This window comes from Equus quagga, chromosome 8 (assembly GCF_021613505.1).
Source record: "Equus quagga isolate Etosha38 chromosome 8, UCLA_HA_Equagga_1.0, whole genome shotgun sequence".
NCBI classification, from domain to species: domain Eukaryota; kingdom Metazoa; phylum Chordata; class Mammalia; order Perissodactyla; family Equidae; genus Equus; species Equus quagga.
In genome coordinates this window covers 105,012,034-105,034,759 of record NC_060274.1, presented here as the reverse complement: position 1 = coordinate 105,034,759, position 22,726 = coordinate 105,012,034, and the positions used below count along the sequence as shown (strand labels likewise).

At 40.3% G+C, this 22,726-nt stretch overlaps 1 protein-coding gene across 1 annotated transcript; it reads left to right on the top strand.

Moving 5' to 3' along the window:
• Positions 1 to 1,403: 1,403 nt before the first annotated feature.
• GPR37 (G protein-coupled receptor 37) lies at positions 1,404 to 19,077 on the top strand. Its single transcript, XM_046669860.1, has 2 exons — positions 1,404 to 3,368; positions 17,678 to 19,077. The coding sequence occupies exons 1-2, from the start codon at positions 2,346 to 2,348 to the stop codon at positions 18,494 to 18,496; spliced, it is 1,842 nt and encodes a 613-aa protein (XP_046525816.1). The 5' UTR covers positions 1,404 to 2,345; the 3' UTR covers positions 18,497 to 19,077.
• The last annotated feature ends 3,649 nt before the right edge of the window (positions 19,078 to 22,726 follow it).

Sequence of the window (22,726 nt, the reverse complement as noted above, 5' to 3'; positions counted from 1 at the left end):
TTCTGTCTTCATAAAATGAGTGGGCAGCTATCAAACACTTTGTACAAGTGTATGTTAATTCCATAGGATTTGTTAAGGTCTAGGGCTTTCTTAGGGGTGGATCATGAAGAATGATTTGATTTCTTTAATGTTATAGTTCTACTTAGGTTTATAAAAAAATTCTTCTTGAGCTATTTTTGGTAGTTTATATTTTTCTATAAAATTATTCCTGTTGTTTGCCTTTTCAGATTAATTCATATACTAGTTTGCTACTGCTGCTGCAACAATGACCACAAACTTAGTGGCTTAAAAGAACACATATTCATTATCTTATAGTTCTAGAGGTCAGAAGTCTAAAATGAGCAAGCAGGGGCTCTTCTTTACCTTTTCCAACTTCCAGAAATTGCCAGCATTATTCGGCTCATGGCCCCACTTTACTCTGACTTTCCTACCTCCCTCTTGTAAGGACCCTTGTGATTTCAATGGACCCACCTGGATAATCCATGATACTCTCCCCATCTCGAGATTTTTAACTAAATCACATCTGCAAAGTCCCCTTTGCCAGTTTCACTGGTATTAGGAATTAGGATGTGGACATCTTTTGGAGGGTCATTATTCTATCTAACACAATTGGCATCATATTTTTCACTGTATTTTCTCCTGTCTCTCTGGATGTTGCCTTTTTACATTTCAAAACGTGTTTATTTCTTCCTCTACCATTTTCTCTCTTAATCAGTTTGCCTGATATTTGTTTATTTTATTAGCTATACCCTGACAGCTGTGGCAGGAGTGTGGGGTTTAGTATGAAGGCTGGAAAGGCATGGTCAGCCATGCTGGGAATTCTGTCCAAGTTCATTTTCCTCTACCTGTCATTTCCCACCACTTCATCAAACAAAACCACTTCCATCATGCTCTGGGAATTGTAAGTAACCCCTGGTAGGGTGCATTCTAACTCAGTATTAAAGGTAATGGTGCATCCAGAGCATTCTCACTCTGCCTCCCACTCCCGGAACTGCTTATTCTCTATGATTGAAATCTTTGAGCTTCCCTTCTCTCCTATTTGAGCTCTCAGGAATACCTAAGGAGGTGAGCGCCTCGCCTAACTGCTCCCTGGGGGCCGCAGCGGATTTAAGCGATCACACCGGTCTCTCCTTCTTTCCCTCCCCGCTCCCGGACCGGTCAGGCTGGTTCCGACATCTGGGGAATTAACGTGTCCCGCCCATCCCTAGCCTCGAGCCGCGCAGGCTCCGCGCCTCCGCCCTTGTTCCCTCGTCGCTTCCAGCTCCTACGAGTGAAAGCCGCTACAAAGGGCTTGAATGAAACGCGTGTGGGTTTAGTGAGTCGTAAACCACCAGAGGATCCCGTCTCTCCATAAGCCAGCATCTCTCGGAGGAGGCAGAGGAGGGGGAGGAGGCAAGGAGTTGAGTGCTCGGTGTCGCCGGCGCGCGCAGCGGCTGGAGCGGCAGGGAGAGGCCGGGCCACCTCCCCCTTCCCGGCCATGCACCGCCTCGCCCACGGCGGTTCCAGGCACCACACTCTCCGCCCGGGCTGCGCCCGCTGTGGCAGCAACAAGCTCCTGCGGCCGCCGGCACCGTCCACGGAGGAGCAGCGCCCGCCCTCCCCACCCCCATCACCGATTCCCGTCTCCACCGGGACACGCCGCCCAGCAGTCCGCGCCGCCCCCTGGTCAACTTTGAGCAGGAGGAGAAGCAACTTTGACAGTGGCCGCGGATTTCGAATCCCGCTTCTCCTCGGCGGCAGCAGCCTCGCGGGTCGCTGGGGTTAGGCGGCACAAGAGTTTCCCGGGCGCCTCTGTGCTGCGTCTGGCGGTTTGCAACCTGTTTCCAGAGAGCAGGGAGCGGGATTGTGGCTACTAGTCATCTGAAGAAGGGGAACTTGTTTTTCTTTCCCTTTCACGACCTCGTCTTCTACTGGATAAAGCAGTATCGAAAGGATGTAAATAGGCAGAGCAACTGTTACCAAGAAGGCAACCAACCAAAGGCAGGGAGGAGCGTGGGGCTTCGTTGGGCTTCTCCCAGTCGCAACATTAATCAATAGTCAGGTGTTGGTTGCAACTTTTCAAGGTCAGCCACCGGGAGCAGCGATTCCCTCTCTGAACCTTGGGGATACGCGGCACTTGGGTTGGATTTGGCTGAGAAATGCACAGGACGCCAAACGAGGAAGGATTGTAGAGGGGGAGGGTTGTGACCCCAAGACCCATCCCCCAACCTCCCCGTAATCTCCCGTCCCCCGCAGCCGGGGCGGGGGTGAGTATGTGACATGTGTCTAACTCTCAGCAGCAACTTAGGCAGCAGGTGTCGGTCCTAAGCGGGAGCCGCGGCTGCCGGGCGCGTCCTCACGGAGCCATGCGGGCCCCGGGGGCGCCTCTCGCCCGCACATCGCGGCTGCTGCTTCTGCTACTGCTCAAGCTTTCTGCATCTCTTGCCCTCGGGTCCGCCCCTGCGCCCAGGAACGAAACTTGTCTGGGGGAAAGCTGTGCACCTATACTGATCCAGCGTCGCAGCAGGGACGCTTGGGGACCACGAAATTCTGCAGGAGACCTTCTGCTCACCCGTGCGCCCAGAGAGGAGGAGCAGGAGGCAGCGGCGCGCCTGGCGCCCTCGTGGGACCTACTGGTGGCCCGGGGCGGTGACCCAGGTGCAGGCAGAGGGGTGGAGGCGTCGGCAGATGAGCCCTGGGGACCTCCAGCCAGACCGCCTGGCGCCTGGAGGTGGAAAGGTGCCCGGGGTCAGGAGCTCCCTGGAACTTTGGGGAGAGGGAACCCCACGGCTCTCCAACTCTTCCTTCAGACCTCAGAGGAGAAGAAGGGTCCCAGAGGCGCTGGCATTTCCGGGAACAGCCAGGAGCCTAGTGTGAGGGCAGAACCCGGAACCAGCGACCTTTATTACTGGCCAAGGAGAGCCGGGAAACTCCAGGGTTCCCGCCACGACCTCCCACCCAAGACGGTCAATGGACCGTCCGGTTACGAAGGGCGGACGATTGCACCCCCAGGCAGGGCGCTGGCCCAGAATGGGTCCTCGGGTGAAGGGATCCACGAACGCGGGGGTCCCCGCCGGGGCAACAGCACGAACCGACGTTTGCGACTGAAGAACCCATTCTACCCCTTGACCCAGGAGTCATACGGAGCCTATGCGGTCACGTGTTTGTCGGTGGTGATCTTCGGGACCGGCATCATTGGCAACCTGGCGGTGATGTGTATCGTGTGTCATAACTATTACATGCGGAGCATTTCCAACTCTCTGTTGGCCAACCTGGCCTTCTGGGACTTTCTCATCATCTTCTTCTGCCTTCCGCTTGTCATCTTTCACGAGCTGACAAAGAAGTGGCTGCTGGAGGACTTCTCCTGCAAGATTGTGCCCTATATCGAGGTAATGCCTTCCAGGGGGTCTCAAGCTTTACCCATTTCCGGGATTTATAGCATCAGAACTGGTGCTCCAAGCACCTACCTGGCTGCTGAATCCTTTCTCTTTTTTTCTGGGTCCCTCCTCCATTTCTCTTGTCAATCATTTATGCATCTATATATATATGTATATATATATACACTTACATAGAGAGAGAGGCAGCTTTATTCACTCACCTTCAAACTCATCTGTTCCCTAGGTTGTGAAAGGATTATGATCTCATAATGTATAGAACTGTTTAGAATTTAAATTTATCTCTCTGAATATGGTGTTATATGTATTTCTGATTTGGCACCCATCAGAGATTCTAGGGTTAATAAATGGCCAATCCATGGTTGTCATTATTAGAACTCAGCAAGAAAAAAACCTTGTATTTTTTGTCTACTAGATTTCTAGTGCTCCAATCTGATTTTTTCTTCCAAGATTACTGCATTTTTTCCTAAATATCAAAATTGGAGTAGTATTTTATTTATTTAACAAAGGAAATCTGCCTTTCTTTGTCAGTTGGCCTCATGATATATTAATAACCTCCCAAATTAGTTTGTGTCTTTGGCTGTCTGCCATGTTATCCCATCTAAATTCCTATGACATTTCTTGATTCTTTTTTCTTCTTAATTTCTTAACAATTTTATTTATTTTGTATGAATGAACTTAAGCACAAATAACACTGGCCATCATGGCACAGAATTTATTTGACATTCTGAAAGTATATAATACGTATCTTTGTTATTTGTTAGGGTATAAGGGATTGGCTATTTTAAGGGATTGACTCTAAGACTAAAAAATTTCTTAAGAAGGAGGCATATAATAGGTTGCAAACTTTGGAAACGAAAATCTTCCTGAGTCAGATTTTACTGTTTCATCCACAGCTAGTGTCCTGAACCGTTATTATGGTAGTTGGAATTTGCTCTTTAAATGGCCTCTCTCTAAACACCAGCTCTTGGAAGGAGCCCAAGTGCTTTGTTGCCAGTTGTGTTTTTAGCCAGCTGGCCCTTGATTTCCTCCATTCAGACTGCCCATTTCATTTATGGAAGAAGAAGAAGGGAAACTGTAAATATTCCAGAGCCCCTGATCCTGTCTGGCACCACGGCCAGTGACACTGTGTTCAACATTGTTCCAGGGCCTAAAGCTAAGGGATAAGTAAACAGAAAACAGTACCTACTTGGAAGGACCAAGGCGAGAGACAGTAAATAAGACCCTCTGTTATCCTGGCAGGGATCGGCTACAGAATCATTCCATGCTTACTAAATCAGCTGTTGCTGCTTTACCAAGATCTAGGATTTCTCTTGTTGCCAAGCTCCAAGGAGCTCTGAAACATCTAATTTATTTGGTAGACAGTTCATTTTTGAATTACAGAGGAGGTAGTTGAATTTATGTGAGAGAATGTGTCTACCAGTTACCTTTTCAAGGTCAACTTCAATTTCAGATTTCTCTGATTGTTTGTTTGAATAACGCAGAAGAAACTGACACACGCAACAAAGAGACAAAAGTAAACTTTAAAGTGAACAGGAGAGTTACTCCCAATAAGAGAGAAGTGTATTGGCTTGTCTGCAATGTACTGGGCATGATAACACCTTTATAAATCAGAGGGAAAAATAATAAGGAGGACAGAAAAAAGAAACTGGGGAGAAGAAAAAAAATTACCAAAGTTCTTGAAGAAAACTTTAAAAGAAAAGAATCCTATCCAAATTCAGAAAAGAATATAAAAACTTTGGTTAGTTTAATGAGACCTATGAGTCTTAAGTGATGGTATTTATTACATATGTGTTTTAATTTTCTTTCTTTCTAATTCTGAGGATTTTAAAAAATGTGTATTTTGTTTGTATTTCACTTTTCAATTTAAGTCCTTTAATTAAGAATATTTTGTTTTTACCTCTTCTCTCATTATTATTGAAACAATTATTGTTATTTTTGCTCCCTGTATTTTTTTTCCCTTCTTCATAACCCTCTCTGTTTTTTAGTTATTGGTACTAGGCTTTATTTTCCCTAGAGAAGCAAAGGCTTGGGAAAAAAGATTTACTCATTTTTTTCCTTGAAAAATTAGACTATAATATACATTTTTACTGAATGAAAATCTTGAGATTAATAATCTTTCTAAATTCCTACCTAATCCTGTTCTTCTGAAATAATTTTCTGTTTCAGCATGCCTTGTGAAAATAATTATTGGACAGTAGTATCAGCTCCATAATTCCTGATTATGAGAGCAAGAAATATAGTCCAAATCTCACAATAAAGCATTTCTGCCTCCAGGAGGCACTGCTATTTTCACGAAAGTAAGAGGGATTCAGTGCCTGTTCCAAGTCAGGTTCCACACAAAACAGACCTTAACGTGGAGATTTGCTTGCGGGAAGTTTCCTGGGGCACACACTCAGATTCAACACCTAGTAGGGAATGAAGGCAGCAGGATTGGGCAGACAAGAGAAGTTGAAGTGATGCAGATGGCACAAAGACCTCAGCTGACAGGATACGGAGCTCTAAGGCTGGGGTGGTCCTGCAGGGGTGTCCTGATTGGAGGCAAGAGGGCCCATTCTTTATATTCTCTAACAGACCAGTCATTGGATGCAATTTGCTCCCAGGAAGGGGGCATAACTGTGAGCTGGGTGGATCTTTTTCGTCAGGGGCAATTCCTAGAGAGGGATGCAGCTAAGAGCCATCAATCACCAATAGTCCCAGCAGTCTGGGGATCAGCACTTCATTCCTGAAGAACTTTGGGGGTAGGCAATCTGGGTAGGAGAACATAACATCCACTACAATGGCTTTTGAATTATCATGTTAAGTTAGAACCAGAAGACAGCCTAATCCCACTCCATCAATTTAAGGGTGAAACATGAGGCTCAGAGAAGAAGAATGACCATCCTGAGCATATATACTAGTCAGTGGCAATCAGACACTAGCCTCACCACTGGATGTTGACTTTTGCTTATTAGGCAAACATCTGGGAGGCAAATGGTGTCCAGTGAGTGTTTTCTTTTTCTTTCTGCTCCTTGGTGTCTTTTAAAAAAGATTTCTGTATCAACTACATAGGAAAAAATAATAACATAATTTGTTGTATGATGAAATTTATAGCTTCTTCTATTCTTAAGTTTCATTTTGTTTCTCATAAATTGATAGTAAGTCCCAGAGTTGGTAGGTCATTACATTTTTAAATATTGTAATAATCTGAAATAACTGCACTTTTTAGTGTACCAAACATGATGATTTTAATGATTAAATAAAGTTATATAGGTTACATTTTATGTTCTTAAAATTCACAAAACTTTTAGATTGGTAAAGGACATTACAAATATATTACATTTGTTTAAACTTTCTCCGAAATCTGTCCCCCCCCATTTTTTTCCTCTTGACCACAAGACTTCTAAAAATTATTTGATATTTGATTTCCTTTTATTATCTAGGTTTTGCTTTTTTTCACTTTTTACTTTCTTACATTTATTTTATTTGTTGGCTATTCTGCCTTTTTGTTTCATCACACACACTCTTATTGATTTATAATGCATGAGTTACCATTTTTCTGGGAATCTATTTTGCCTTCTCCAATGTTTTTATTTTTCTTAGTTATTTAAAAATTTTATCCACAATTGATTTTTATTGATCTTTACAAATTTTCTCTCCCATCTCTCTTTTGCCTTCTTTTCCTTTTCTACCACCGTTCTTTTTATCTACCACTTGACAATTAGCATATTCTTAGGGAGGTAGTGAAATTTGGGGGAAGAGTTGGGTTTGTGTAGAAAAATAGGAGATGTTTCTTCAGGAGAAATTACAGATCTTTGCAATTTGCATTCAACTCTTCTTTTTATTTCAATTGCTGATTTCTGTCTTGAGAGCATCCAGCTTCCAGAGTCTATGTCTAGAAGGGGAGCTGTATCATATTTAATGCTGCTGTGGGTGGGAACATACTGGGAACTGTTGTAGTTGATGTCTTCTCTCCTTCTATTCCAGGATTATGATGTCTTCTCTGTGGCCTGGTGATAAGTTCTATAGGACCAAGAGCAGATGGAATAGGAGGAAAGGGGGTTGGAGGGAAGGGAATCTGGGTAGATAGTGGCCATCCTAACAGACACATCATTTTAAACTAGTTAATCACATAGTTACCAGAAAAAACTATACTCAAACCAACAGTTGAATGTAGAGAGAGAGAATGTGTGTGTGTGTTGGATATGGAGGTCTGGGTGTGGATTGCGATAGGAGAATGGTGGAGGAGTTCCTACCACACCATTTTCTTAAGGATCTAACAAATGGTTAAAGCCAAATAGTTCAGGCGTTGAATGTGGCAGCTGGAACAACTCTTTGCTCATTACTTGACGGAAGCCAACCAGAATCACTATATCAGCTGATTCAGATCCATTGCTAAATATTTATCTCTGTTTGGATGTTAATTGGAGGTTTTGAATAATATAGGCTCCTCCTTAGTTTAAAGAACTCAGGCCTGTTAGGGAAGAAGGCTTCAAATAGTTCTAAGAGAATCCCAGATGTAACTGTATTATTTATTTTTACTGTGATACAAGATTCTTGCGTGAAGGTGGAGGGTGGATAAAGGGAACACATCTCACCAGGGCCTCTGGACCATGATTTGTAAAAGGTCTAGCATCTTTTGTGATGAAAAGAGTCAGCTTTTCCAATGTCTTTAAAAATGAGCTATGAGCGGGGTGGCCTGGTGGTGCAGCCGTTAAGTGCTCATGTTCCACTTCGGCGGCCCGGAGTTCGCTGGTTCGAATCCTGGATGTAGACATGGCACCACTTGGCAAGCCATGCTGTGGCAGGCGTCCCACATATAAACTAGAGGAAGATAGGCATGGATGTGAGCTCAGGGCTAGTCTTCCTCAAAAAAAAAAAAAAAAGAAAAGAAAAGACCCATGAGCAAAGCAAATGGCTCTTTCATTGCCTTAGATTGTACTTAGCACTAACGGGAAGAAAGGAAGGGTACTGGAAGGTGAAGATGATATAATCATACAGGTGTGAGGTTCTACACAGATTTCCCTAGAACCCCTCCATTCAAGTAATAGCACATTTATCACAGCAGGTGGGAAATTTGATTGAGCAGTGGGTTAGCTGTTAGATATTCTGATGGACTTTTAAGTGGAAACATACAATTTTATGGGCAATTTGAAAGCCACTTATAATATTTTCAGGAAAAATAGACTCACTGTATCAGAATGTTGCTTAAGAAATATTTTATGCCTCCCATTAATCCCTTTATAATCATTTTATACATTCCAGGTGAAAATATTTAGCTGATAACTCCAGCAGAAAAGAAAAAAAAATTGTAGAGGGTGCTTTTATTTATAACTCCACTCATGAAGAGTGTAGGGTGAAGTTTACTGACTTTGAGTTCCACAAAAAATAAAAGCTTTATCATATTTCAATGTGAAATTCAAATAATTTCCTTAACTCTTGATTGTAATAAGAATGTTGTCCTCTTCTAAAGCTTGCCAATGAGGGATAAGTAGGAATGTGGATTTTTCTTTACTTCTCTTTTACAGATACTAGTTGGCATTCAGCTTTTAAGGATTATATATAAAGCAGCAGCACCCAATAACTGATTAAAGAACAATTTGATTAATTCATTGTTTTCTACAATCTTTTCCCATCTATGTCATCATTCATTTATTTACTCACTATCCATTCATTCATCAAATGTTTGTTGGGCTTTTCTTCTATGCTAGACCATATGTTAAAAAGGGGATCGGATGGGGGCGGGGGAAGAGGGAGCAAAAATTTCCAGAGATGAATAACATAGATGGGTTACTGCTATTAAAGTCAGAGAAAAATAAAATAATGTTCTACAGTGTGACGAATACTATACTAAAGGTTTCAACAAAGTATTAACGTTCAGGAATGGCCCTGGAATGAGTCAGCTCACAACTGTACTCAGTTATGACCAAAGATGGAGAAATTCAAGTGAAAACTATGCTCCCTCTAATTTTTTTAAATCATATTCTTACTATTAGTCTTTATAAATGCTGGGCAGCCTTTCCATCGTGAAAAGTTACAACTATGAAAATCTTTTTTAATTCTTGCTTTCTTGTTTTCTCAATTATTCCCAGGATAAGAGGCCCATAAGAATAATTGGCAAGATAATTGGGCAGACAGGACAGTCCTAGAAGTTTCACTTAGAATACAGAATTATTCTAAATGTTATTAAATATTAAATTGTGATTTAGAATACAACGCCTGAGATAACCATCTCTACTTTGGAATTGTTAATCCTTATTAGACATACGGATATTAAATAAATACAATTCTAAAATTTTACCTAAATGAATGGTTTATTTAGCAATGTAATAACAGTACATTAAATTGAGTCCTTTTCTCCTGAAAATCTCAACGACGTATATATTTTTAATTTAACCTTAGAGAACTTGGGAAGAACGGCTGACGAGGGCGATACTTTAGACCATAGTATAGAGTAGGGGAAAGGGAAGCATAAAGAATGGATTCTCCTAAGAGTGGGATTAAGCTCAAAAGCACACAATCAGAGTGAGGACTTATCCTGAGTTTCTAGGAGCTGCCAAGATATCTGGTTATGTCCACAAAGCATCTGTCAACAGAGAAAAGGAAGCAAACATGTCTGCAAAAGCAAAATAGATCTGAGCTTATGAGTATATCCAAGGCTGAGTAGGTGAGGGGCTGCCTTGCCCTTCGCTGTTACACTACATGGACCTTGATAGAATTTTTGTGCCTTTAATAGCTCTTCGTATGTGCTGCGACTAGATTTAATGGTGCAACGTTGGAAGCACATGGATCTGTATCTGAGATGTGGACCATGGGTGGAGAGGGATGGACAGGTTTCTATGCCGTGAGGTTTGTCTCTGGCACTATATTTCTGCTCCTGTCCTCCAGGGAGCCTCCTGTGGTCTTACTTCCCAAGAATTGACCTGCCAAGGTGCCATAATTAACTCACCCTTGTTGCCAAGACTAACTCTTAAGTATCCTTATGAGAAAGGGATTCTTTGTTCCAGAAGAGATGATCTCATCTAAAATTTCAAGGTGGAGTGGAGAATGGGATCGCTGCAACCTCAAATATGGGGTCTTTCAATTTGCAAAGTAGGTACAGATACTTTCCATAAAACTTCCATAAAACCCAGGAGATAATCACAATGCCAGGCTTATTCTTTGTGAATTTATGATAGTTTTAAAAGTTATCTGTCAGCACACTTGAATGGTTCATAGCATTAATGAGGCCAAGGTCACTGACTTGATCCAGCCTGGAATGAGTCATTTTCATTAGGTCTATGACTGTACTCGGGCTGCCATTTGTTTACTTCCTCCTCATCACTCCCTACTTTCAAGGCCTTTCCTCCTACCTTTACTATCTTCTCCTTGGTTCAAATCTTTCCTGTATAGGAAAAGCATCCCATCAACTAATTCACAGCAAGATGTGGAATTTAGAGATATTTGTCTTTTATAAGAGAATTGAATGAGAAAGAGTACTTCCTTAACAGACTACCAAAGGTGGAATTTTGGCTAAAGGCAGAGAAGTTTTGTCTTAAAATGTGGTTTCTCAATGTCATTCAGATCATAATTACCCAACCACGTATGGATAAGGCCAACTCTAATTTTGTTTTTAAGTTAGGTTCACCATCATGTAAATCGATGTCATTAGTCACAGGGGAAAATAGGTGAAAATTTGTTATAATTCTTTGGAAACTTATCAGAACCTCTAGGTGAAAAACAGAAATTCAAAAGATTAAAAGCTGGACTGTAAACTTGGGGTAAATATTATATTTTGAAATGAATTTCTAATTATTAAGAATAAATATGGAGCATATAAATTCCTTTAAGACCTGTCGATTCCAATCGATGGCTTCCATCTTGGGACAAGTGATGTTAATCTTGCTTCATTTGCAGTTTTTGTACTAATCAGCATTGGCACATTTATAATTAAATTATAACATTTTAGACAAGTTGTAGTCAGATGACTTTTTTTTTTACTGCAAGAGGAATGTTCTATGCTGCAGAAGTCAGAAGTTGCAATTGGTAGGGAACCTTATGTCAAGGTTACCTTTACTATAAAGGTAAAGAAAGATTTGTAGGATCAAGACCAGTTTGGGGATGAATGTTGGCTTTTAAATAGTCTTAATTGTTTTTAAAATAAGTAATGACGTTACTAAGCTTAAGCAAGAGGGAGGAAGGTGGAGAATGAGGTCATAGTGACAGTTGATGCCTTGAAATATGTTTTTTTTTCCGTGACATTGGGAATCACATATAGATGAACTAGGCTAGGTATAATTGAAATAAATGGCTGCTTATGATTTGTGGGTAGATCAGATTAAATCTCAGTGATAATGATAAATGTAAGAAGACTTGACTGTGCAAAATGGCTGTGAAGAGCTCTATTTCATCTCAGAGATCCGTGCATGTTGTAAGGGGTGAGGAAAATCTCTCCTCCACATTCTGTTTTGGTTTGGAAACCCCAGTGGAAGTGTGTGACTGCCATAGTTTCATGATTTGCACGCATTCTGAAATGAAGCCCTTTTGATAAAGGCCATCTCATTCACAGCAGTGTGATAAACAGTGGCTCTGATAAACATGCTGTCCCCACACTGGAGCTCAAACACTTGTTTCTTCCGTGGGGAAGTTGCCCTGAAGTGCTGCAAGAATAAGGATTCTGGAAAATGCAAGAGGAAGCCAAAGGCATACAAGCTTAAGCCATTTAGAGTTTCAAAGGAAACTCTACTCTGTGCTCCTCCTGCTTTTTTCCTGACCGATTGTTAGGCCTGTAACCACGGACCTATAATAGATAATCATTCATGGCCCAAATGAATGGGTTTTCCTAACAATAATGCCCTTGTTTTGAGAGTTACTTGTATACAAAGGCCAGCACATAAATAGATGTACTCAGATATCTTTTTGAGGTAAAATATAAGTTAGGCTAGAGTGCAGTTGTCATGACTTTTGGTGGAAATTTCCCTATTTATAAAAATCAGTATATTCCAGTCACTTCACTGTACTTAAACACGTAGATTCAATTTCTATGGAAGGAATTTTGCTTGGAAGTACACTGGTCTTTTTTCCCCCCCATCAGGGAAAAAAGTATCACTGATTTATATCAGAAGGTTGAGCAAAACTTACTTGTTGGTATGAGTTGCACGTTCATAGCTTACTCTTATTCATAATGGTTCCTTATTTGCCTGTTTGCAATAAGCTTCTGAGAAATGGAGCAATAGCTAAGACAGGATTTCCACAGATTCAGTTTTTCATAAAGTAGCCATTGCTCTTTCTTCAGATCGTTTTGAATGAACAGGGATTTAACATGGTACAAAGTGAAGATGGAGGCGCAGGTTTCCTTAGGGCTTGCTGTTTGTATTGAATTGGAAACTTGAACAGCGGGGGAACATTTCGGCACTGGAGCTGTCTCTTCGCACAAGAGTGCTTAGGTCTTCACTTTCCCTGTGCCTGTCTGGTGCCTTGAAGCTTCGCTGCAGGTGGCTGCAGCCCAGGAAGGCTCGCTGCTCAGGATGTTGCCCGCGCGGGGCTGACGGAGCGTTGCTGTTGTTAGTCTGGGATGGGATACAAAGAACAGAACATTACTAGAAATTTGAAGGAAAGACTTTAGAGTTGTTTATTTGATTCTTTCCTTCTGTATTTTGATGCCAACCCCCTCGAAATACTCAGTATCTTATTTTCCCAAGTAGTTAAAAATTGTTGCTTCCAGCTTTCCTTTGCTCTTGATTCTCAAAAGTCTTGTCTATTAAAAGTGTTTACAGTTCTGCTTTTGTTGATGTTAATGATTCCTCTCATTGCAGTTTAATTAATAAGAGATTGCATCTTGCTCACTCCATCTCTCAGGATGTTGCTTCAAAGAACTACCCATCTAAGCTAATGCTTAACAGCTTAACTCCCAAGAGCATATTTCACTGTGATATTGAATTTTAGCAATCAGATATGGTCATTAAATGCAGAAGCTCCAGCATTCGTGATACAGTTTTATAATTGCATATAATTGCACCATTCATCTCGGTAGAATTTCTAATGAGCTGTATGTAAACAAGTATATTTAAAAACCGTGATAGAAATCTTTTCATGTTACCCCAACATCTAGCAATTTTAATTACATGGGTAGATTCCATATCTGAGTAAGCAGAAATTAGCCCACGACCCATTATCCAGATGATTTTTATCAATTCATTTCTGAGGTAGGCAGTTAATTCTTTACAAATGTTTAAAAACTTCTATAAGTAATGTGGCAAAGTACAGAGCAGGCAGGGACTTTGAATCTTTTTTACTCTTTCGCGTCATAAAGGCGAGTGCATTAGTGAATTTACAGGAAAATATCTGAAGTAGTAACACTGTAGGCAGTGGCAGCAGGAGGGAGCCAGTATGTGGGCCTGGCATTTGGGCTGCGGTTGCTGTTGGCAACGGCGTTGTAAGCGCTATCTGCATTTGGGGCAGCGTTCCCCTCAGAGGCGCCTTTAACAACTCTCTCTGTAGCTCTTGTGACCCTCCCGGACAGTTCACCCTGTTTCAGTTGGATCCGAATTGCAGAGAATACTATCAGAGAGAAGTACAATTTGAAAACTAGAAGCTGGATGCGAGAGCTTCGTGAAATTTGTGTATGAAACCTGGGAGGCTTCCCTCAACCCAAGCTTCATCAAGAGGACTACAGATCAAATATTTTGGAGGTTGTGACTCACTACTAAAGCTTTTGAGAATACGGCTGAAGAACTGAGCATCTTCAAATAAAATACAGTGGAGAAGAATTCCTGAGCGAAAAGTTGGAGCACGTGGAAATCTTGCTTAAAATTTGTCCTGACTTTTGTTATCCTGTGAGGTGAAATATACAGAACCTAGAAAACATTTCTTTGCTTTTTGAAGCAGCGAACATCTTCTAACTAAGAGTGGATGTGTGGCACAATTTATGATATCTCAGGAGTGGCAATCTAGCGCACCCAGCCCAGCACATGTCCACCCACATTCATTTGTTATTACGGCTCATGAGATGCTTTGTAACACGCTTGTAGTTAGGTACACAAATGCTAGCTCTTGTGATAATTGGTCCAGACTTTAAGTCTTTAGATTTAAAATAGTGGAGAAGATACTATCTCTTGTGTGTTGTGTGTTATTTGTAAGTAATGATAGAAAACTACCAAGCAAATAGATGTTCCCAGCCTCTAAGAGATTGCCTCTCCTCAGAGTCTCTAGTACCAAGCTATTCTTTTAATAGAAATATTATTCATAATTTAAAAAGAATGCACAGCGTAAACCTTTGTAGTTTTGTATTTGTGGACTGACTCAGGATACATGGTGACAGAATAGCATACACAAAGATTTGCCTTAGTGAAGACTGCACAGAATGTCTTGCTGAGAATTTGTGTATGTTTGATAGTTTGAGAATTTTTTTGTATGTTTTACATTCTTATAGAGAAATGAATCAAAACATTTGAAAAACTAATATATAGATGTAAAGTTTCAAAAATCTATAAAATAAAATCCTGCGATTTCCACATACTGCTGTTTGATGTAGACCATTAGAAAGTGGCACGTCCTCTCAGATTTCCAGTCACAGGGTGGCCATTACTGACATGAAAAAAAATAAACTGATCTTAAGACAGTTGTACAGTGTGGACCTCAATTTTAGAATTATTTTGAATCACTAGCATAGATGCAAAATAAATTTCCATCAAGGTAAACAATTCATTAATTTGAAAGTTAATTTTAAAAAGGTAACTGTAAGGATGACTCTTTTTGTATGGCGCTCATATTAGATTGATATTTCTTATGCTGGTGTTTATGGGAAACTTTCTGAAGATTTTGTAGAACAAGAATTATGGTTATAAGCTCAGCCATGACCTTTTGATCTGCACTGATCTAGACCTTTGGGAGTTGTATTTTTTTGGTTATTTTTGCTTTTCCTATCTTGTTTTCAGACTGTCTCCATTAGCAGTTTTGAGCAAGGTCAAGGCATGAATGCAATGTCTTTATCTTCCATATTAGAACTAGTAGACGCTGACTAATGGGTAGGGTGTAAGAAAAGGAGAAAATATTTGATGTTGGAACTCTCATAGAATCCACCAGGCAAGTTGCCATCGTTCTAGGAAGAGTGACAGCTTGAACGTAATAGATAAACAACTTGTGTGTTGAGAACTAAAATTGTTATGACAAATGGTTTTCCTTTTGTCAACATGATCCCTTTGAGTTCTACAAAGCTAGACATTGACATTATATCTATATCTATATCTATATCTATCTATCTATCTATCTATGTTTTTCCCTTGCCCCTTTGCCAAGGCATAACCTGTAGCTGTGTTTCTTGAACATTCCCGCTAGCAGGCAGTGGGGAGTGAATGTACATATCCGGCTGTTGGGATGCAGCCCAAAGCATCCCACCCACCTAGGGAGTTTTCTTTTAGTCTCCTTTTTTATCTTAAACCTCATGAACATTTGACTTTCTATTCATCATCCTTGTTTAAATATATAAATGATGACTACATTTATTAAACATTAAATTGCTTCAATTTTCTCCCAAATAGTTGAGTAAATTTGATGCTTCCACATGATGACTGTGTTTATCTTGTGACTTTGAGAAGCACCTGCCCCCTCTTGGTTGACTCTGACCTCCCTGAGGGAAAGAACTGCTTCTTGTTACTCTCTGTCCCCGATATGTAGCAGAGTGTTGGCATGGGGTCGAGAACAATAAATGTGTACCTGTGTTGAATATGTCTGTGTACCCCATTAGAGTGTATATCATGCTCAATAAATATTTTATAGACGATTGAATGACAGAATATTTATATTAGGATCATGCATTTATTTTCCTGGAAAAGCCTCTGTTTAAAAAAAACATGTCCGTATTTCTGGTTCTTCGCCTCTAATTGTCGATTTATTTAGATGTCTGGATCATGTGCATATAAGAGCAGTTCCTCTTAGGATACAGTACTCTATGTGGTCAGCGTCAGAGGGTTTTCTAATCTGAAATTTTTCTATGCTTGGAATATCCAGACATTCTATTTTGGCTCCTTTTTGCATATTTTTATGGTGTTTTTTATATTTTCTGTTTTCTTTGACTTTCTCATTATCTCACATTTCTTTAAATTTGGTGAACATCCTTATTTCTTGATAAATGTACTTACTTTGTGTCTGATTCTGAACCTTGTTGCCCTGGGCACATGAGCTCATAGTGGCGGACCATCTCTTGCAGGTTGTGATTTTTAATTGTGAATCCGTGTTCCCTGGAATTTTATCTGTGGGCTTTCTCTGATGCCAAGATTTAAAGTGCATTCTTCCAGGGGGGTTTTGTGTTTGCTCCTGTTAGGTGCCTGGGAAGATTTTAAACTGCATTTTGGGTTTTTCTGAGCCACATAGATGGTATGAATTCTGGCCCTAGTCCAGTGTAAATTTGGGCTTCTGGCTAGAATTTGATCTCTTTTTTTTTTTTTCCCCCTTTTACCCCCAATTCACCCAAATCCAAATCCTATAATAGTTTCTTTACTCTCTCTCTCTAGTTTTTTCTTTATACCCATGAAGATGTTGCTATTTGGGGAGTTCCAAAGTCCTAAGGGGATCTTTGACATAATGCCCACTCACATTGGCCCCAGCTGTGTTTCCTACCTCAGTGTGCCTGGGCACCTGGCCCCATCCTTCTAGCTAAAACCGTTTTGAACTCTCATCAGGACTGGCAGATGCCCCAGGGCCAACATGCAGCACGGAGGGGGAGGGGTCGCTGACCTGTTTGGAATTTGTTTCTCATCGATTTTGATCTCTGGGGACTTTCCCTTTCTTGTTTTCCATAACTGTATGCATTTGAAAATAATATTAAAATGTTTTATTTTGCCTTGAGGGGAAATTGGAGATCACTACTCATCTAGTTTCTTGGAAGCAATAAGCTCTTGAATGTTTGCTGTGTGTGAGGCATGCTACTGGACCCCCACACTGGGAAACAGGACCATCCTTTTCACTAATGAAAATGGGACGTACTCAACTATCCTTACTCCTTATGTAGATGGCCTGGTGGCAGGCATTTTCATGCTGACTGAAATTCTTGGGGTCTCTCTGTTCTTACCTAAAATAAAATAGTATTGGCCTAGCTGATCTTTATGGGTCCTTCCAGCTCTAAAACCTTTGACTCCATGACCCTGAACCACTACATTTTTTTTTCTCCCTATTTTTATCCTTACAATGATTCAGCTGAAGTCAGCAACCCAGTTACCAAAGCCTCATTCCAGGAAACTGTTTTCTCTCTCTTTTTTTTTCACTCATTGCCAATCTGTATTCATTGCCTAGTGTTCTCATCTTTCAGTGATCACCCGGAATGAATGTTGTCTGTGTTCCTCCCACAGGTTGCTTCTCTTGGAGTCACTACCTTCACCTTATGTGCTCTCTGTATAGACCGCTTCCGGGCCGCCACCAACGTACAGATGTATTATGAAATGATCGAAAACTGTTCTTCAACAACTGCTAAACTTGCTGTTATATGGGTGGGCGCTCTACTGTTAGCTCTTCCAGAAGTTGTTCTCCGCCAGCTGAGCAAGGAGGATTTGGGGTTGAGTGGCCGAGCTCCTGCGGAGCGCTGCATTATCAAGATCTCTCCTGATTTACCGGACACCATCTATGTTCTAGCCCTTACCTACGACAGTGCGAGGCTCTGGTGGTATTTTGGCTGTTACTTCTGTTTGCCCACGCTTTTCACCATCACCTGCTCTTTAGTGACTGCGAGGAAAATCCGCAAAGCAGAGAAAGCCTGTACCCGAGGGAATAAGCGGCAGATTCAGCTAGAAAGCCAGATGAACTGTACAGTGGTGGCTTTGACCATTTTGTATGGATTTTGCATTATTCCTGAAAATATCTGCAATATTGTTACTGCCTACATGGCCACAGGGGTTTCCCAGCAGACAATGGATCTTCTTAATATCATCAGCCAGTTCCTTTTGTTCTTTAAGTCCTGTGTCACCCCGGTCCTCCTCTTCTGTCTGTGCAAACCCTTCAGTCGGGCGTTTATGGAGTGCTGCTGCTGTTGCTGCGAGGAGTGCATTCAGAAGTCTTCAACAGTCACCAGCGATGACAATGACAACGAGTACACCACAGAACTGGAACTCTCACCTTTTAGTACCATCCGCCGTGAAATGTCTACTTTTGCTTCCGTTGGAACTCATTGCTGAAGGGCAGCCTTTGGTTTGGTTAGGTTGGTTTATTTGCTTGATTTTCATATCCTGTGCAGGTTTTTACTTTGTATTTTTCCTGACTGGGAAAAAATGCAAAAAGAGAGAAATATTAACTACTGTAGAACTGATTTTGCAAATTAATATTTGTGCTTTGAAAAAAAAGTTTATATTTAGTTATTTAAGAAGTATGAGAAGGCCAATAGTTTTAGATCATTTTGTCTGGTATGGTGCTAATATTTTATTTGAAAACGTTACTGCACCTAAACTTAATTAATTGCTAATTTTCTTTTAAAATATAATCGCTGTATGTTGATTATAGCCATGTGATTTTTGTAGGTTATTTCATGTTTGAGTTGTGATTGAAAGTATATTGTATATTGAATCGTGAGATGATTTGTGGTTAAGAAGCATTCACAAAGTAGCACCAAATAAATTCCACTTTATTCTTTAATGTCATTGTCAATCTGCTTTTAACCCAGATTCAATAAATCTTTAAATTGCCTTAAATGCACAATTTCTGGCTCTATGCACAATTTAAAATTGGCCTTATTGTTTTATAATTCTATTTTCCTTTAAGGCAGCTGATCACTATGTTATAAAGAAGTTTTCCTAAGAGTGCTATTTTATATGCAAAATTCATAAAACTATATTGTATGTTAAACAAAATTGTATTTTAAATATTCAGATATAGATGTAAAATTATTTCCAAATATTTATGAAATATGAATAAATAGACAGCAGAGTAGGAAGAAACTATCTTTTTTTTTTAATTCACCTTTGAAGTAGCATGTAGAGCTACAGGTTTTCCCATGAGGAATTATGAGCAGAATCAAGGACTAGAAAACAACACACTTGTCATCTGATTTCCTCTGAATCCTGACCTTTGAAGCACTGTGAATCCTACGTGAAGCACTCTGAATTCTAATTTTCCTCCTTTTAAAAAATGAACTTGATTTAATCTGTATGATGTAATTTTTTAAAGTAGAATGAAAATACAGTCACAGAATAATAAAATATTTATATGTCTTGTTTAGAACACTTGAATATTCAAATACTACTTTTAAACAGATAGTCCATAAACTCCCAACAAAATGCTAACTCTCTGCCTTTGAAATATTTGAATCCCTTAAGGAGTTCAAGTGGCAGCGGTTTGCTAGAATGCCTGCCATGTGGGACGCACGTCTAAATCAGATGGCAGAGGGAGCGACCTCGTGACACAGTGTGTTTGTAACATCTCTGTCTTCAGAAAAAGCATTTAGAGGAGCCCAGTTTTCTGACTAGAAACCTCCCTATGTATTTTCTGTGCTATTTAGCATAACTGAGTAGTATCTTCTTTCTTCCAGATTATAACATGATGTTATTTAAATTATTAAACATTAGTGCTAGACCATTCATCTTCCACATGAAACCTAGATAACTAAATGACGGTACCCAGAATATCTCCTTTTTCCTAGTCCAGTACTCTTCAAAAAGCTTTTCTCCCCTACTGTCTGTATTCTAAGTGATTTGAGAGAGAATACAAACAAGGCACCGTTGTCTTCTTACAGATCCCTGTAACTGGTCTTTGGAAAACTTCTCGAGGATGCCTGAACTAGGTTGGCTGCAGAGCAGATCAACACCTGTGATTCCACAGTGATTCTCAGATATTTAGTCAACTTTATAAATCAAGAAACATTGATTGAGCATATGGTGTAGGAAAGGTTCTATGCTATTACCTGCAGTAAATAAAAGTAAATAGAGCTTAGAGTCAGACTTTATAAAACCAGGCAGGAGTGGGATGAGAAGGAAGGAGTAAGACGAATATGTAAACAACTGTGATATAAGCTGGGACTAGTTAGGAAGGTGTGAAGTTCTATGATTGTTGAGAAAGAGGGCACATCAGGTTGGATGAAATCATGGAAGGCTTTGAGATAACTGGCTGGAGAGGTCTTCAGAGGGAGCTGATGAAAGGTAGTGTGAGAAGGGGACACTTCAGGAGGAAAGAGCTAATAAACCAAAGGAATAGAGGAAGGAATCATGGGGTGTGATTGAAGAATAAAGGAATATTCCAGTTTGGTTTCTATGCTATGTGCGCATAGAAGCCTCATGGAAAATACCTATGAAAATATGCGTTGAGACCATATTATAAAAGGGGATACCTTATGTCTTTGGCATTCTAAATGTTCTGTGTTCATGTGAGAGGCCCTGCCCTCTCTCTGCCCCATACTCTCATACTATGTGTTCATTAGAAGCGAGTATAGGATCTTCTTCCTTGCATTCACCCCTGGTCCTGAACTGAACAAAGTTTGGTAGGGAGCTTGAGTCCTCTGAGAAATAGTTAAGATACTTCTATTAAAAAACTTTTCTTCTCCAACCCTTCCCCCTCATTTTAAAAATAGATGGACTTTTTCTAGTTGTCAAGGATTCTCCAAGATAACAGATTAAAGTTTCTTCCTGATAATTTGAACTCATCTTGCATTTTAAAGTGCTCTTCAATTACATTCTGTTGGTTTGCCTTTCTATGTTCTCTTTCTAGGCAGTATATTCCCAGTATATCCGATTGTGGCTAACCTTTCTCATAAAGAAAGAGGAAGCAAAAACATACATATTAAAAGCTTCCACAATTTCACCATCATGTCTTATGAGTGTTCTCTCCCTCTTTCCGAGGAGCAGAGAAATAAATGCCATATTTTCTTTGTCCTGGTCTTTTAGTGAATGCAACTGAAGAGTATTTACTGAACCCCAGTCTTGTTTTGCTACTTATATTGCCAGTTTTTGACTTTGAAATCATTGCACATAAAGCCTGTATGATAGACTGGAGTTACATTGCTTTCGAACGCAAGGTGATCTCCAAGTCTTCCAGCATTACCCAGCTCTTTCTTTATAGCTACACGACTGATTTTTGGAGAAGTTAACTGATTTACACAAAGTCACATAATTTGACCCAGGTTGAATATGGATTTAGCATAAGAATTCTAAAAATAGAAGATCTCCTTCCGAGGATTATAAATAAGAATTCTTTTCTACTTAACCAGTACACTCACAGCAATCTATGAAATACTATCTTGATTTGAGTAACACACAGTAGGTGTTCAATAAATATTTGCTCAATGAGAGAATAAACAAGTCTTTAAACTGAAAGGACGTGCAGAAAACATAGTTTAGCAAGATACAGGTGGAAAATCAGGACATGAGTTAAGAAGCAGTGACATAAGAAAAAGTAGGAAAGTATAGTCTTCTTGTAACAGTGTCCAAACCATAAAATTAGCAGTCTAGCATTAACCAAATGATGTACATATCTATGGCCGTATACATGATATATGTTCTAGACAAATTGTAACATCTGGGCACCACAATTGAATCTTCAAACTTCTCTATCCCAAAGTTATTAAGACCAAGTATCCTAAAAGCCACTTTAGTATTTGCCCATTTTCTTCCTTCCTTCATTCACTCCATTCATTCAGTTAAACATCCATATGGCAGACACTGTGCTAAATCCTAGGGTACAATGGTGTGTGAATTGGATACAATTCAGTCTCCTTGGAGTTTACGTTATGGCAGCGCCTACAGATATTAAACATTATTTCCTCAAACATTTAATGAGAATGTGAGTAATGCTGAGAAAGAAGTTTCAGAAGAAAAGTGCTCTGAGACTATGTAATAGGGACTCTCACCTAGTGGTAGTGTCAGAGAAAGTTCCCTTGAGGAAGTGCTAGGAAAGGATTGGAGGTGGCGAGGGGTATGATCCTAGGTAGATAGAGGTACTGTCTTAAGACTGTGTAGAGACAGAACAGAGCAAGTTCAGCAACCAAGAAAGGCCAAGGAAGGCTGGCTCGCAGAAAGCCAAGGCAAGCGTAGAGTAGCATGAAACCGAGTTTGTATTAAACAAATTGCTTCTCATCCACAATGGGTTTCTGTTACATGTAGGTAGGATAACTTCACTGTATCAATGTTAGATTGCCTTTCTATGGTTCATAGGAGACCTCTCATCATTGTCATTTAGAAAACTGACTTCCCATATGTTTGAGTGCAACAGCCTCACAATTCTCAGTCTTGATTTTCATTATATTTCACTGATTTGTGTTTTCACACTTGCACCCCAAATATAGCAATCTGAAATAGGATAATAATTCATTGATTGCAGAGATTGTGTTGGTATAAGTAGAAGATAATTATCGTTTACTCTCATAGTTATGAGATCTCTGATTCCTAGCACTCTGGTGTTAAATCACTTTTCCATTGCATTCC

Coding starts and splice junctions, on each gene's coding strand:
- GPR37 (XM_046669860.1), top strand. CDS start 2,346: ATGCGGGCCCCGGGGGCGCCTCTCGCCCGCACATCGCGGCTGCTGCTT. Junction 3,369..17,677: donor AGATTGTGCCCTATATCGAG/GTAATGCCTTCC, acceptor TTCCTCCCACAG/GTTGCTTCTCTTGGAGTCAC.